At 48.7% G+C, this 16,692-nt stretch overlaps 1 protein-coding gene and 2 non-coding genes across 5 annotated transcripts; 2 read left to right on the forward strand and 1 right to left on the reverse strand.

Moving 5' to 3' along the window:
* The first annotated feature begins 4,467 nt into the window (after positions 1-4,467).
* Ypel4 (yippee-like 4) lies at positions 4,468-9,803 on the forward strand. Of its 3 annotated transcripts, XM_039105727.2 has the most exons (6): positions 4,468-4,698; positions 5,257-5,444; positions 7,728-8,052; positions 8,211-8,254; positions 8,580-8,688; positions 8,862-9,803. In XM_039105727.2, the coding sequence occupies exons 3-6, from the start codon at positions 7,912-7,914 to the stop codon at positions 8,949-8,951; spliced, it is 384 nt and encodes a 127-aa protein (XP_038961655.1). In that variant the 5' UTR covers positions 4,468-4,698; positions 5,257-5,444; positions 7,728-7,911; the 3' UTR covers positions 8,952-9,803. The 3 variants fall into 3 exon arrangements, with proteins under 3 accessions (XP_038961655.1, XP_063140475.1, NP_001019540.1); XM_063284405.1 differs by lacking the exon at positions 5,257-5,444; NM_001024369.1 differs by lacking the exon at positions 4,468-4,698 and having other exon boundaries at positions 5,270-5,444.
* Positions 9,804-11,635: 1,832 nt separating this feature from the next.
* On the reverse strand, positions 11,636-11,723 carry Mir130a (microRNA 130a). Its single transcript, NR_031876.1, has one exon. It is a non-coding gene; the product is annotated as a microRNA 130a (primary transcript).
* Positions 11,643-11,716, forward strand: Mir3590 (microRNA 3590). Its single transcript, NR_037388.1, has one exon. It is a non-coding gene; the product is annotated as a microRNA 3590 (primary transcript).
* Positions 11,724-16,692: the final 4,969 nt, after the last annotated feature.

The following is a 16,692-nucleotide window of genomic DNA, read 5'->3' on the forward strand; positions in this document are numbered from 1 at the left end:
ATATAGGAGAAACTAAGTGTAATTCATTCTCTCCACTCCCCCTTCTCTCCACCACTCTCCCCCACCCCGAAGCTAGCCAACCTGGCACTCCTTGTGATTCTCCTGCCTCTGATGTCCTGAATGCTGGGATTTACAGACATGAGCCACGAATCAGGCTGTTTTTTTCTTTAGTAAATTAGAATAAAAATCCAATGATTTCTTTTATCTTATGAATCAGTCATTATCCAACAACTTCTGCCAGAGTTTAAACTGTCCATGCACATCTGACAGTTATACAAAGTCGATCATTTACACCACTGCTAACCGGTTCCACATCTATTATCCACTTTTCATGAGTATGGCCTTTGGAATCTAGTATTAGTTCACTGCCTGACTTTGGATAAATCACAGGCTTCCTTTCCCTGAGACATCTCTTGTCTATAAAATGGGAATAATAACAGTATTCGACCTCTTAAAGTTGTTTTAAAGATTGGATGAGACATATGTGCTAAGCACAATGCCTATAATATAGAAAGTATCTGATGTTAGCCTTAAGTTTTTATTATAGGCTGGAGAGACTATAATAATCTTATCTGTTTATACAGTGCTTTACAATTTTCAAAGTAGCTTTAGGAGTCCATGTTACAATATCCTACAAACCCAGGTAGGTATAGTATCTCCAATTTCATTTGAGAAGAAACGAGGGGTTGGGGATTTAGCTCAGTGGTAGGGCGCTTGCCTAGCAAGCGCAAGGCCCTGGGTTCAGTCCTCAGCTCCGAAAAAAAGAAGAAAAAAAAAAAGGAGAGAGAGGGGTTGGGGATTTAGCTCAGTGGTAGAGCACTTGCCTAGCAAGCTCAAGGCCCTGGGTTCGGTCCCCAGCTCTGAAAAAAAGAAAAAAAAAGAGAGAGAGAGAGAAGAAACGAAGATAATCAGAGGCATTTTCCCAAGCACTCAGTTATTAGAAGAGGAAGGCTTTTCTTTTGTTGTTGTTGCTGTTGTTGTTGTTGTTGTTGTTGCTGCTGCTGCTGCTGCTGCTGCTGCTGCTGCTGCTGCTGCTGCTGCTGCTGCTGTTTTGAGACAGTGTCTCACTGCCCTGTCCTGAAACTCACTTCATAGAGCAGACTGGCCTCAAACAAAGATCTATTTGCCTCTGCCTCCAGAGTACTGGATTTACAGGCATTAAAAGTATAAAGACTTAAGGGTAGGCTTTTTTGATGATTTTTTTTTTGCCAACTTAATTGAATCAGAAAATACCTGGACACCAAGGAGGCACACCTTTGGGTGTGTCTGTGAAAGGATTTCAGAAAAATGTAACTGAAGCAGAAGATTCACCCGGAATGTGGACAGCTCCGCCCTATGGCCTGGGATCCTGGACTGAATCAGAAGAGGAAAAGGGAAAAACTACTTAAGGACCTACATTCCACACTATCTACTTCCTGATGTGGCCAGACTTAAGCAAGTTTTCACCACCACAGCTGCAAGCCATTGTCACTGCCTTGCCTTCCTTGTGTTGATTGACTCAGTCTTCTGAACCATCATCAAAATAAAACCTCCTTTCAGTTGCTTTTTGTCAAGCAATTGATTACAACAATGGGAGAAACAACTAGAACATTTAAACTTAGAGCTGAGGGAGCTGGATCAGTTTCTAATAACAGGAGAACAATTACATAGTGATAAACATGGTTGTACGGGTGTATAGTCATTTCATCCCAGGTAGAATCTTGTGCAGTAGTTCCAACTGTAACCCCATTTTACTGGTTTTCTGAGTTTTAAGATTTATTGTATGTGTCTGAGTGTTTTCCCTGTGTATATATGTGGACCACACTCATACTTGGTGCCTGCAGAGGTCAGAAGATAATGGAATAATGGATGTTTGTGAGCAGCTATGTGGGTGCTGAGAATTAAATCCCAGGACCTCTACAAGAGCAACAAGTGCCCTTAACCCATGAGCCAACTCTCCAGCCACTCCACACAACCCATACTGTTTGTTTGTTTGTTTGTTTGTTTGTTTGTGGTTTTGTTAAAAAAAATTGGTTCAATTTTTTAAGAAAGGGTTTCTCAGTGTAGCCCTGGCTTTCCTGGAACTCATTCAATAGACTAGGCTGGCCTCAAACTCAGAGATCCATCTGCCTCTGCCTCTGCCTCTTGAATGTTGGACCTAAAGGTGTGAACCACAACTGCCCCACCTATTTTTATGTGTATAAGCATTTTTTTGTCTTACGTGTGTGTGTGTGTGTGTGTGTGTGTGTGTGTGTGTGTGTGTGCATGAGTGCATGCCTGATGCCCCTTTAGTTCAGAAGACGTCAAATTTCCTGGAACTGGAGTTACCAATAACTCTGAGCCACAATTGCTAAGCCATCTTCCCAGCCTCTGTTTGTTCTTTAAAACATGTGACTACTTTCCTCATCCTATCCCATGTGATGAATTTGAACTGAGAGATTAGGGCAGCTTTCTGGTCTACCTTTCTCTCGCTGGTCCTACCTAGCACTCAGTTTTCAGGCAAGTAAGTTGCCAACCTCTCACAGTTTTCTTTGGGGATGTGATTTAGTTGTGCCATTTATTTGCCATGCGGACATTAGCTTTTCAGCAAACTACTCCACGTAGACTACTGCTTTTTCATTCTTCAGAATGTTAGCTCTAGACTTCCATTAGCAAGCTTGTGGCCTCATCTGCTTTCTTCGGAACGCATTCTTCCCAGTCTGGTTCTTTGCTTCCACTGTCAGTGCCTCTCAGTTACCTCAAAGTCATCTTTCTTCAGATATTGTATAACCATCTCCAACTGAATTCAGGAAGAGCCCTCTCCTCCCTTTGAGATTGCTCTCCATTTCGCTTCTTAAATACAGAAAAAGGACTTTGTACAAGTCATCTGTGTGTGCCTGCTGCCCGCACTCTCTTCGTTTTCAATCTCACCAGGCACTCCTGCCGCCCACCCCTCCATAGGACAACCCATCATTGTGTCTTGTGTCCTGATCCTTCTCCTCTGCAGCTAAATTTTGATAGTTCTGTTCCTTTGTTGATTTAAACTTATGAATATCCTTTTTGCTTCCAGCTTTAAATCTACAGCCTAAGGGCCCTAAGGGCCGTACTCTGTTTTCCTCAGGCCTGGATCCTCAAGGTCATCCTCCTCTTACACTACCTTCCTTTTTCCTTTGTTTGGCCCTTTGTGTTGTATGTGATGATGACGTGGGGGTAGCAATGTGCCACAGTGTAGAGGCAGAGGACAACGCTTTGGAGTTGACTCTGTCCTTCCACCTTGACATAGACTCTGTCTGGGGACTGGATGTGGGTTTTCAGTCAGGCTGTGGGCAAGCAAGTGCACTGCCCTCTGAGCCATCTTTACAGCTCCAGTATTACCATTTTTATCTCTTACCAAGACAACTGCCCCTCCCCTCTCCACCTCTCTCTCTGGTTTTTGTTTTTTGAGAACCTTGCATACTGGATCCTCCATGTCTGCTTCTGCAGTGCTGGATCACATACATGTGCTGTCACGACCAGTCTCCCTGGTTTTGGGCAGAGTCTTGCACTGTAGCCCAGGCTGGACTGCAACTCCTTGTGTACTTCAGGCCGGCCTCTTACTCAGAGGACTCATCTCACCTCAGCTTCCTGAATGATGGTAACCAGCATGCCAGATTCCTCCTTTCTTAGCCAGCTCTTCTCACTTTCAGGCCTCTAGTGCTAACCCTCGTAACACACGCACCACACCGTGTCTTCAGAGTTTACCTAAACTCCAGACTTGATCCTGACTGAATATTCAGAATTTCCTTTCTTTTTACCCGACCAACAGGATCTCTACCTGTTTTCCCGGCCTTTGTTTTCACCCCTCACGTGTGAGAAGAGAGATGGATGGAAAACTACTCTCCAGAAGTCTGTGTTTCACAGTTTTCATTTTCTGAAAATTATCCTATGAAATAAAAAAGGAGTTGAAAATGTTCTAGGTCAGATGAATTTTACCTGGAAGCTGATTAAAATAAAATAGCAAAGGAAAATGTAATCCTTCCATATGACAAATATTAGGCATCCTGTCTGCTGAAATACCAAAAACATAATAGGAATATTCTCTGGGCCTAAGAGTCATACCTTGAGAAGACTGGCTTCTATCTGTATTGGTTTGGAGTTTCTTTTTATTCATCCCTCTTCTTACCAGGATGCACTGGCTGGCCTGGAATTTGCAGCCCTGCCCACCTCATTGTCCCATGTAGAGAATGCTGTTGGGAGATAACACTAACCCATTTAAAAAAAAAAAATCCAATTGAAATGCTAACCTAAAAAGTTAACTAAAAAGAGAGGAAACAAAATAAAATTCCATTACTCTTTTCTTAGTGCCCATCATATGCCAGGCATTTCTTTGGAAATTTACATGCTATCCACACAGTCACCTCTCCATGAGTTACATGTATTAGCTTCCCTGGTCAGAAGAGGAACTGTATGGCGCAGAAGGATTAGTCACTTGCCCAAGGTTCCTGGTGAAAATTGGCAGAGCTAAGATTTCAACTCCAGCGTCTTGGATATCAAAGCCAGACACTCGGCCCCTATCTGAAGATGCAAGAAAGCTACTATTTGGCAGATATCTTCAGCATGACGGGCTCGGCACTAGACACTGCAGCCTCGGGATGTAGAGCGAAGTTTGCCTGAGGACCTGCCTCTGAAAGTTTCCAGCTCTGTTAAGAACCTCATGTCACATAGGTGCCTCCATTCACAGCACAGACCATTTGGATGGAGGTGAGAAAAGGTTCCTGGGTTTAAGATGTCATGTTTGACCTATGTGGCCATTAGAATGAGACATTAGAGCTTCCAATTACTCAGTACTGAACACATTTGAGAGCCTGGTTTGCCATCCATGACAATTAATATATCCTTCTTTACCCTGCATCAGAGCTGATGTCAGAGATGAAGTGGAAATGTATCATGTTGAGTGCGTGTGTACTTCCTGGCTCTCTCTAGATCCTCCTCTCACTTCGCCATCCTTGCTCCCTCCCTGCCATCCCTGCCCTTCCTCGGGTTCTGTTTCCTTGGTCACCCAGCCTTGCTCCTCAACAACCTATTTCTCCTTTTCCTTACCACCAACTTTGACACCCCTAAGCCAGCCATCCCTGTGCCCCCACTCCCTAACATCACTCCTCTAGCCTGGTCCCTTGATGCCTGCCCCCTCCCTCCCTCCCAACCCGCCTCCTGTGTCTCCCAGCCCTGCTCTGACGTGGGAGGTGAGGGGGGTGGGGGGTTGGATGACTCACAGTGTTATGATGCAGTTCCACAACACACAGCCACATTTACCCACAGACCGAGGTGCAGAGCAAAAGGCAACCTCTGCCCCAGCAGCTGTCCAGCCTGCAGTCCCAGACCTCAGCCCCCCAACTACCCTCCCCCAACCCCATCCCCTTCCCAATTGAAGGAGCCAACAGAGAAGAGAGAAGAGTGAACAGAGAGATTGAGAGAGATAGACGGAGATCTCTGGAGCAGACCTCAAGGTGAGGGGGCAGCCCTTCTCCAAATCAATCTTCCCCCTTGGCAAATTACCTCTTCCTGCTGCGTGTTGCTTTCTCTCCTTTGCAGAAGCATTATTCATCCACCCTTTGTCCTCCCTTCCCCCTCCCCGCTGCCTCGGCTCCTCTTTCAGCTCCTCCATCCTTCCCTAAGCTCTGACGATTCTCTCGCACTTATTTCCCGGCAACTTTGGCTGCAGCATCAGACATCACTGTTTATTGTTTTTGCTACTGGTGCAGACCCCCAAAGCCCGCCCTGGGAGCAGGCTGCCCTGCTAATTATTCGGACCATACCATACTGAAAATGCCTGGCCCAGGGGGAGGCAAAACCTCAACGCAATTGAATACATCCGTTGTGAGCACAGGTCCCCCTCCCCTTTTTATTTCCTGAGAGGCACTGGATTCGCACCTGGTCCCACCTGTCTCTGCCTTGTCACTTCGGCTCTCAGTTGCCAGTCTTCCCAGGCGCAAGCCCTTGTGCTCCCCCCACCTCCCACAGTCCAGCCCCATCTCAGCTTCAGGGACTTGTCCTCTTCCCAGCACTCACCTTTGTTTTTGTTTTGTTTTCTGACCCCAGTAATTTGCCTGATTTGCTTCACCCCATGACGAGAGATGGCAGAGATGGGAGAAGAAATGACCCCAACTCTCCTTTTTATTATTTTTTTACCCTTTGCAGCTTTTCCTCTGCTGGACAGAGAAGCGGGGGACAGGGAGGGAGGCGTGACAGTGACAGAAGGACAGGGCTGGGGAAGAAGATAGTGGGAGGGGGGCAAACCTGGCATCTCCTAGTCCCTTGAAGTAGGTGTTTCAAGGTGGCACCTTGAGGGGAACTGAAGGCAAACTTAAAGATCAAGGAAGTGATGCTGAACTGTAGCAAGGAGGGCCAGAATACAATGTCACCCTGAATTCAGCCCAAGGTGTCTTCCTGGGACGCAGACAACAGTAGAGGACCAGAAACTGAAGATGGTCTCACTCAGGGGGTTTTGTAGAGACTGCACCAGCAGCCCTTGGAGACAATAGAAGAATCGGGTGCTTATGGCCACCACAGAGGACAGGGGAACAGTCTGTTTGTCTTGGCAACTGAAGCTGTACTGCCGCCTCTGCTTGGTGGTCCAGCATCACAAGAGCACTTAGCGGGCATCTCTGAAAGAGACACAGGCCACCCCACCTACAGCTGCAGAATACTCCACTAGAGAGGCAGAGGCACGTCACCTGCTTATCGGAGTTAGCAGAAGACACCTCCCTCCTTATCCTCTGCCTGCAGTACCTCAGCCACTTTAGGACTGGAGTGTGAGCAGATCCCAGCGTCTCAAGATTCTTAATCAGATCCCTGCAATTATTTCATTTGCTGCTGTCCTGGCACTGGCCTGTGCTCTAGCTCCTGGGAGGAGAGATATTTTCTGCCTTGTGCCCCAAAGCCCAGCTTTTAAAAATAAGGAGTCTCCTTCACCCTGCTGTCTCCTCTTAAGGTTGCTGCACTCAGCCCACAGCCCAGGAGTCTGGCCTCTGATGTGCTGCCTATTTTCCATGGGTCTAGCTGTCAGACTTGCTGGTGGAAAGATAATTCTTCTCCTAGGGCTAGGTGCCTGTCTTTAACTTAGAGCTAAGGCAACAGTAAGTAATGAGACCAGAGAACCAGAAGCTAGGGAGACAGCAAGTGCTCCCTCTAGCCCGGGAACTGTGTAAGGTCTGCAATACCCAAGAAGCTACCAAGTTCTATAGAGTTCCAGGGTGCAGGACTCAACCCCAGGGGAGTGGTGAAACAGTGTGTGTACCCATTTCCCTGTTCCTCTTTCCTTTCCAAATGTGGGCCAATTGTATTGGCAAACGGAGGCCTTGAGACAGAAAAAACAAAAAAGCTAAACAAGCAAGCGAACAAGCCCAACTTCCAGGAAGACCTGGCTCTTAAAAGGTTCCAATCTCGTGTTTGGGTGCAGTTCCTCACAGAACTGGACACAAGGTGGGCCTCTGCAGGTGAAGTTGCTCCCAAGGCAGGGTCTGTGCCAGCAGGCTGCTCTCAATGGAAAATGCTAGAGGCTGCTACCGTCTCTGGAGAGAGAAAGGTACCAAATCCCTGGCCATGGCACAAGACGCCTGGAACCGCTGCCAGAACAGAATGGGACTCTAGGGGACGGAAAGTGCAACACGAGGCTGAGGACTGGTGGTGATGGGGAAGGTAGAGATGAGCTGAGCCCTTCTTCTCTAGCCATTCAGAAACGGCTCCCTGTGAGGTCCTACCTCTCGTGATATACCTTCTTCTCTTGCCAGGTGATTTCCATTTCTATCTGGTTCTCGTCTGGGGGGGCCCTGGCAGGGCAGCCCCCCCACACTTCTACTGTCCTGAAACACGGCTCTAGCCAATCTGCTCCGCTGCTTTACCTGCGACCGTCTCTGTGGGGGCTGCACCGCACCAGCCCCTCCAGCCCGCCAGGGCATCGTCCTCCAACCGGTCATGCCCAGCTGTGACCCTGGCCCGGCCCCTGCATGTTTACCCACCAAGACTTTCCGCAGCTACCTGCCCCGCTGCCACCGCACATACAGTTGCGTCCACTGTCGAGCACACTTGGCCAAACATGATGAGCTTATTTCCAAGGTAATGCTGAAGTGAGGGGCCACTCCCCCAGTCTTTTACTCCAAGCTTGCCAAGAGAGAGGGAAATGAGAGCATCTGAGGTCTCCAGTCACTCCAGCTGGGGTTTAGGCAGTGGAGCTAAGGGATACCCAGTGGTCACTGTCTGTCCTGTTTCCACAGTCTTTCCAAGGAAGCCATGGCCGGGCCTACCTGTTTAACTCCGTGTGAGTCCACCTCTTTCTTTGTGTGTGTGTGTGTGTGTGTGTGTGTGTGTGTGTGTGTGTGTGTGTGTGTACACTTTTATTTCAACAGCTTTCCTCTTTGCAAAATGGGGGTGAGCCTTCAAAAGGACCAGGCACTCCTGGTTCCTCTATAAAGTGGTTAAGGAAAGCAGTTTAGTTTTGTGGGGTGAAAGAAGGCTCAAGCACTAATTCTAAAGGGGTGGACTGCTGAAGGAAGGTTCCTCAGGTAGAGATCCTTTTGGGTTGGTTGGGGGCCGGACTGACAGAGCAACCCTACTGTGTGCTGGGTCCTTGTTTCCCGAGACAGGGTCAACGTGGGTTGTGGGCCAGCTGAACAGCGCCTCCTGCTCACAGGACTCCACTCGGTAGCTGACATTTTCTGTGAAAGCTGCAAGACTACACTGGGCTGGAAATATGTAAGTATTTGAAGACTCCTAGACAGTCCCTGTGGCCCGCCAAAGCCAGTGTCCACACACCAGGCCTTTGCATAGTCCACAGAGGGAGCTTGGAATTGGGTTGGCCTAGGTGTCGGTAGAGGGGAGACACTCTTTCCCTTGGTCATTACTTTACTCCCTTCCCCAACCCCCAGGAACAAGCTTTTGAGACCAGCCAGAAATACAAAGAAGGGAAGTACATCATTGAGATGTCACACATGGTGAAAGACAACGGCTGGGACTGAGGGGCTCAGCAGTCTGTGACCCTCCTCCGCATGCCCCACCCTCCTCATACCAGTCCCCGGCCCTGCTGAGCAGTCCACACCAGCATGAGTACTGCCCACCCCTGGGGAAACTCGGTTCCAAGTGACCACCTCCTCCCTCCCCCGTCACAGCAGTACCAGGTTCTTTGGAACAGGAGCCTGGGATACCCCAGGGGTGGTTAAGGTTCAGGAGTGGGTAGCAGTCAGGGAAATACAGAACAGGGGAAGGAGATAATTATGGCACCAGAAACCAAGTGATGGCAGGGCGTGAACTCAGGCAGAAAGGACTACGAATTACCAAATGTTGATCAGCCTTTCTTGAATGAATAGGACAAACATTGGTGGTGGGGCTAGACTACAGAAGAGCAAAGATGGAGTGAAATTTTGGTCTCAGATATCAGGGCCCCAGAGTCTGAGGGTAGTTTATCCACCCCCATTCATGGTGAAAAAGGACCAGGGATGGGGCCAATAGAAGGAAAAACACAAACCCTAGGCCCTGGGAATCAGTTACAAGGGTTTCCATTTCACTCCACTGTTTACCTTGGCACTAAAGAGGCACTTTCAAATATCTAATCTTTGCCACTGGGTGGGGTGGGAAAAGCTGCTCCGAGAACAGCCCCTACCCCCAGCTGGCTGTTGCCAGAGAGAGCAGTCTTTACAGGCGTTCCCCAAGGCTCAGCCACCGCTCCCTGGGACCCAGTCCTCTGGAGGAGGCGGATCATCAGCGCTGAGGGGACCAGTCTTTCCTGTGACTGCCACCAGCGAACGAAATTTTTGTATGATACATAAAGTGTTTGGGTCTATTTTTAATAAAAAGGGGAAAAGCAACTGTGAGGTGGCTGTCCTGGCTTTCCTTCCGTAGGTATGGACCTTGTACTGTCCACTGTATGCACACCAGCAAGGGCCCCCCCCCCTTTTTTAAACCAATAGGAGGCAGCAGTTGCTCTGTCTGTGGCAAGACCCTCCACCTGTTTCACAAGCGGTAAGCATCCAGGTGAACCAAGAGGTATGGGTTTTCGTGAGCTTGTCCAAAGGGAAGATCTAATGTTTTCAGTCCCCCAGACCTCTACCCAGTGAGGCTTTTACTTGGACTCAAGATGAGCAGCTGGCGTAAACTTATCCCACAGTTTGGCGTTTTCTTGTGTATCCATAATTTTTTGGGGGGGAAGGGGGGTTGGTCCTAAAATGTCTTAATTCATGGATACCATGGAGGCCAAACTGAAAATCAATGGGCTGAGATGCTGCTACAGTTGATCTAAAGTGGGATGTAACTCAAAAGTTACAGCATCAACACAAAAGTGATGTAAGGAACATGGTTGGGGTGCACTGATGTGAATTGGAGTGGCTCAATTTATGGTAAAAATCGTAAGTTACATTCTCATTTCTAGATCAACTCATGGGCATTGCAAATATTTGTAGGTATGTATTATTTGCCAGACGTTGTACTGAACTCCAGGGATGTCTGGTGAGCAAATCAGCCATGGCCAGACGTTTTAGAGCTCTAAATCTAATGGCCAGAAAGACGCTAATTGATCCCAACAGAAGATAGCAAGAGCTCTAGTACAGTCCAGCTTCCTAGATTTGAGGAGTCAGGGATGGCTTCACAAAAGAGAGACCATGTTGGAAAAATGGGCTGGGAAAGGTCAAGATGAAGGAAATTCAGACAGAACTGTGTGACGTGGCACAAGTTGGGCTAATTTGAGGAAATTACGTTTTTCTGAAGCTGGAATAGAAGTGCAAGAGGATGAGACATGAGATTAAAATGGGAGAAAAAGGAAGGAAGAGCTATAAACCTTAGAGGATTGTGATTTCATCCCACAGACACTGGGAAAGCATGGGCAAACTACTGTTATTCTGTCTTATGTAGCCTAGGCTGGCCTTCTAACTTGCTGTATGACTTTGATTTTCTTTTTTTTTTTTTTCTTTTTCTTTTTCGGAGCTGGGGACCGAACCCAGGGCCTTGCGCTTCCTAGGTAAGCGCTCTACCACTGAGCTAAATCCCCAGCCCCGAGATTAATCTTTTAAGATCATAAATAGTGCTGTCCAAATTTTGGGTGACCAGGCAGGTCTGCCTTCAAAATCCATCCTGATGAAGTGAGTGGTCAGGAAGGGGTTGTGCTGGAAATGAAAACTGTGAGTGAAGAGACCTCCTTCCTACACGGAAGATGCAGGGACGAGCAATAGAGGACAGGAGGGCCACTGAAGTCCCTTTGCCTAGGTGCCTGTCCATTCTTGCTGTCCCTTTTCCTTTCCTGTGCACCTCCTCATTCCCAGAGGTCTTCTGTGGGCCTCACAAAATTTCTCCCATACTCTACAAACTGTCCACCCCAAGCCTCATCCAAAAACTCAGACCTTCATTTAAGGAGCTGCCCCTGGGGTTTTATTCCGAAAGGCTGAAGACCAGATGATACCCTCCTATAACCAGCAGGTGGCATCAAAACCATTCACCTCCTCAGTTCAAATCTCTCTGGACAGATCTACAAAAACATGAGTGCCTTCCTGTTGGGTTTAGAGCAGAGCTGTTCACTTAGGAGCTTTACAGCACAAGCCAAATAGCTTCTCACCTAACGAATGGCTTCATATATCCAAACTCCCACCAGGGTCGCTGACTGGTCCTCGGATGGGAGAAAACAGTGACGCTGAGGAGGCTGCCGGCACTGGGTAGTACTACAAGGCCGATGCCCTTTTAACATTGCACTGCTCGGTACACGTGTAGACAGTAGCACAATGTGAAAAGAGCTCCGGCCAGCAGCAAAGGCATGCCGGCCCGCCTCCTCACCCTTTCTCCCAGTCTCTGACCAAACTCAGCTCACAGCCTTCCTCTCATCCTCATTTCCTTCCCAGCAAAGATACCCTTTTCCTTGAGGGGTGGTGGTGCAGAGCCAAAGAAGACAGCCTGTGGGAGTCTCAGCATTTGACGCTTCTCAAAGGAAATAACTGTTAAAAAAAAAAAAAAAAAAAGTCCAGGTGGTAATAGGTGACACTGCATTCTGCCTGCAACCTTTACTCATCTCCAGCCTAAAGCTAACTAATAATTTTTAATAAAAGAAACCTTGGAGGTCCCAAGTGACCCTCCAGGACCAGAGTAATGGAAGGTGACTACAGGTGCTTAGGCAGGAGAAAGAAGCTCCCAGATCTGGAGGTGCAAGCAACCAAAACCCCATTCTGTTTTCTTTCTGATGTCTTCCAAGTACTCTATGGATGTGGTATGAAGGAAAATGGTCAGTGATTTAGCTCTTGAATTAAGGATAAGCTCTCAATGATAGTGGGATTAGAAGCCTCGTTTCCTGTTGTAGAGTCTTCACACTCATTTCTATGACCCCAGTCTATCACCCTTAATTTCATTCAGGACAAAAGAGACTGATGAAATTTCAAAGCCAGATGCACTTGGAATGCAAAGGCTCAAAGCCCTCTGGAGTCACACACCAGCTAAACATACTGACCAGAAGCCAGTTACAGCTCTGACCAAAGGGACAGACACTGCAAGGAAATGCCTCCCTGTGGAGACCCATTCAGACCATGGCGTAGCCTCAGGAAGACCCTCCCCCCCAATTGCAACAAGCAGAAAAAAAAAAAAAAACCAAAAACAAAAACAAAAAAACGGAAGGACAGAGTTCCATTAGGGAGTTCTTCCTACGGGCTTTCCCCTCCAGCCTCCTCCCACCACCTCAGGAAGCAGGAGAGCGTCTTTCCCGCCTTCCCAGGGAGTTTGTTCTTGTAATCAGCAAACACTGGGCCCTGCCCCACAGTTTGCACAGTTCTAATAGACAGAAATCAAGGCCTGGCTTGGATCAGTCGCCAGGCCTCTCTGCTCCTGGAGTTGGGCAAGCCAGTTGGGAACAGGACCAGACCAACATGGGGCAGAGGGACAAAGACAAGACTACCCAGTGAGCTTCACCGTAGCCAAAGAAGATTCTTCATCAAGAAGTTCCCAGATCTTTCCTTAGGGAGAGAAGGAATACGCAGAAGGGACACTGAGTCCCTTGGAGCTCCTGTGCCCAACTCATTCCTGAGGGGAGATCAGCAATTCAACAGCCAGCAGGACCCCTCCCCCACCTTGGGCCTAGGAGCCATCCCCCAGCTCCTTCCAGAAGCCGGTGTAGAAACAGAGGAGGAAATGGGGGAGGGGAGGCCCTGGCTCAAGTTCTCTCCACTCCCCCTCCTCATTGGCCACCATCTTCCGGCCCCAGCCCGCCAGAGCAGCAGGAATGGGGCCCAGCCTGTGGAAAGGAGAGAAAGGGCAGGTGGGGGGTTAGCTAGAGCAGCAGGGGCAAGGGGCTGGCTCCAACTGTCTCCTCCTGCAATCCCCCCCACCTCCTCCTGCAACCATGGCGACGGGAGGAGGAGAGCAGGAGGGTCCTGAAAGCCCTGTTCTGTGAATGGGATGAGAGGGGCAGCTGGGAAGTGTGGGGTGAGGGGCACTTTCCCTCGACACCCAACTGTGCCCCCACCCCACCTCGAGGCTGGACCACACGCGCTCACACGCACACGTACAAACTCTCAGCCATACTTGCTGCACAACTCACCCCACAGTCGACACTCACCCCAACTGGAGGGAGGAGGCATGGCTCCCCACGTCCTCGCACCCCACCGCTACTAGCTAAAGCCAGCCTCACACCCCTACAAGCAAGTGGAGCTCACCTCACAAGTTCTGGACGTGACGAATTCCCTGCAATGCTCTATCTGCTCTTGGAACACACCCTCCAAGTCCCCTGTGTCCCCACACCCTCCCAAGCCCAGAGACAGGCAGATGGCTCAACCTCAGAGCCCCCCACCCATTCCCACCACGCCCCCCATTGGAAAATGACAGTGAAGCCACCTCAGAAAGACATGACTGGTGCTCCCCAGTTAGTGTTTCCAAAGGAAAAATATAGAAGATGCCTACGAGTGAAGGGGGAGGGCAGAAGAGAGGAAAAGGCCAGAACACCCCCTCCCCTCGCCAAGAGAAGAAAACCGAAAAGCGCCGAGCTCCCAATACCTACACATCGCTCTTCTTAGGTTCCTCTGCCCGCCACCTCCTTCTTCCCGGGCTCTTTCTCTGCCTTTCCCTCCCTTTTGGCTCTCTTTTCTGGCCTCGCTCCCCTTCTCACGCCCTCTCCTATCCCGCCAGCCTCTCTTCCCCGGCCAGGCTCCAGTCCTCGCCGGCTGCCCCTCTACCCTCCGGCCAAGACCGAGGCTCCGGAATAGGCTGGCTGTGGCGCTCCGCTCTTCTACAGATCTCGCTTTTCCCCCCGCGCCCCCTTTCTCCTTCCACACTCCCTGCCGTCCATCTTGAATACTTGGGATTCTTGAATGGAGTGAGCAGGATCCGCTCCCCCAGGCTCTCATTGGCTGTATGTTAACCCTTTTGAAACGAGATCCTCCCTCCCATTGGCTGCCAGGCTCCCCTCTTCTCCCCCAACCCCCATCCTCTCCGCCTCTCGACAGCCCTCGAGGTCAGGGCTCCCGGCGCCCCCTCCTCTGGCCTCTCGCCTCCTGTTCCCTATACTTACCCTGTTTCAGGATGCCCCTCTTCCAGCTCCTTTCCATCCCCCCATCACCACCACCACCACCACCACCACCACCACCACCACCACCACACACACACACACACACACACACACACACACACACACACACACGACCCCAGGTGAAGGCAATGCAATTCCCGCCAAATATAACTTGCAGCTAGGCTGTTCCCAGATGCCCCTGGCTCTGGACTTGGAGACCTCTGAAAGATGCATCGGGTCAATTTCCTGCCTATCAGCGTTTCCTCAGCGTTTTAGCCTCACCCAAAGCAGTGCGGGAGCCTCCTGAATACATGCGCCCCTTGGGCTGGGCAGGAAACTGGCAACTCCAGAAAGAAGAGGTGGGGCTGTTCAGAAGAGCTAATCCAGAGAGCCGCAGGGCAAGCCTGACCTGATCAGGAATGCGCAGCATCTGAAGCCCTGTTCAGTCACAAACATCCCTCTGAACCAGCCTTGCCCCCACCCCCTATCACCGCCACCTCTGCCTAGTCCAGGCTGACTTTCTTGCACTGGTTAGGGTCTTTGAGCTGGAGGATCCTAAAGTCTCAAGAGGAAGGGGTGGGGTGGGGTATATCAGGTATATAAGGTAGCTTATATTTACATCTATATCTGCTTGTAACAAGCATGCAGCGGTCATGTTCCTTCCATAGGCCTCAGTCTCCTCAATTCCAAAACAATTGCCATGTGGAATTTTTGGGGTAAAAACGGAAATGATTCTATCTAAGTGCGTCATCCAAGATGGTAGCCACCAGACACAGAAAGCTGTTAAGCAGTTGAAATCTGGCTAGAGTAAAGGAACTGGCTTTCAAATTTAGTTTAAATTGGATCACTATATGTTAATTGTATATTAATTGTATTGAGTTTCTTTATGACTTTGTTTATTTTGTGTGCTTTTTGTTTTATTTTGTTTTGAGACAGCGTCACAACCTTGAATTTGCTATAAAACTGAGACTGGCCCTTTTCATACAATGGCTACTTTGAATAGATATTCCTTATCCTGATGAATGACAGAATATTCTTGGATGTTTGTCTCTTTATTGTGTGTGTGTATATGTGTAAAGTTTGGGGGTTTTCTTGAGACAAGGTCTTGCTAGGTGGTACAAATCCAACCCAAGTTTGCAGCAGTCAGGCCTCTTCGCTAAGCCTCCCCCCAACAGTGTGATTACCACCCAACACGTGCCACCACACTCTGCCCTCCCCCTTTAGTAAAGACATTCCTTTATTCTATCAAAAGCTGTGCAGACCCACATCAGACATCATCAGGGGCATCAATGCATAGGGAAGGAAATTCAACATCCTTGTCCAGAACTCATTCTGTATAGCTGCTATTTTTTTTTCCCCCCGGAGCTGGGGACTGAACCTAGGGCCTTGCGCTTGCTAGTCAAGCACTCTACCACTGAGCCAAATCCCCAACCCCGCTATCTTTTTTTTAATTGTGCTATTTAATATGCAGTGTTTGTGGGGGACATGCATGGAGGTCAGAAGACAACTGAGATCAGTTTTGTCCTTCCATCATGTAGGACCTTATTGCTTTTACAAGGCTAAAACCAAGATGTTGCTGAGCTTGGTTGAAACAAGCCTGTAGCCTCAGTATTTAGGAGACAAAGAACTGATGATCAGGAATTTAAGATCACTGTTAGCTACGTATTGAATTTGAGGCCAGCCTAGACCATATGAGAATCTTTTTTTCAACAGCCAAAATTAAAATATTGTTAGGGATGGAGATAGAGCGTGCTACTTGACTAAGGGCACAGGCAATATGGATATTTATTTATTCATGCCTTAATATGCACCAATAAAACCAGTACATAGCTTAATACACACACACACACACACACACACACACACACACATTATTACATTTATTCAATGTGTATTTTAACCAAGGCCATATGGGAGCTGGTGTAATAGTTAATCACAGTGGCTGATATCTAAGGATGGTCCATTGTGGGATGACCCAATAGGTTTCTTTAACCAGCATATGGAATCCCTGTGTTCCAGGGTAGCTAGAGTTACAAGAAAACAGGCAGAAGCTGGGTATGGTGGTACATGGCTGCAATCCTAGGACTTCAGAGGCTGAGACAGATGAATTGGCAAACTTGAGACCAATCTGGACTACATAGCAAGATTATTAAAGAAAGAGGATGAAGAAGAAGAGGGAGGGAGGAAGGAAACAGCACAGCACCGGCTTCCTGAATCAGTGTTAGTGAAAGACC

This window comes from Rattus norvegicus, chromosome 3, assembly GCF_036323735.1.
Source record: "Rattus norvegicus strain BN/NHsdMcwi chromosome 3, GRCr8, whole genome shotgun sequence".
Lineage (NCBI taxonomy): Eukaryota > Metazoa > Chordata > Mammalia > Rodentia > Muridae > Rattus > Rattus norvegicus.

Excerpts from the sequence above, each read along its gene's own strand:
- Ypel4 (XM_039105727.2), top strand. The coding sequence starts at position 7,912 with ATGCCCAGCTGTGACCCTGGCCCGGCCCCTGCATGTTTACCCACCAAG. Across the intron at positions 8,255-8,579 it reads GCCTACCTGTTTAACTCCGT|GGTCAACGTGGGTTGTGGGC; the intron begins GTGAGTCCACCT and ends TTCCCGAGACAG. Across the intron at positions 8,689-8,861 it reads CTACACTGGGCTGGAAATAT|GAACAAGCTTTTGAGACCAG; the intron begins GTAAGTATTTGA and ends CCCAACCCCCAG.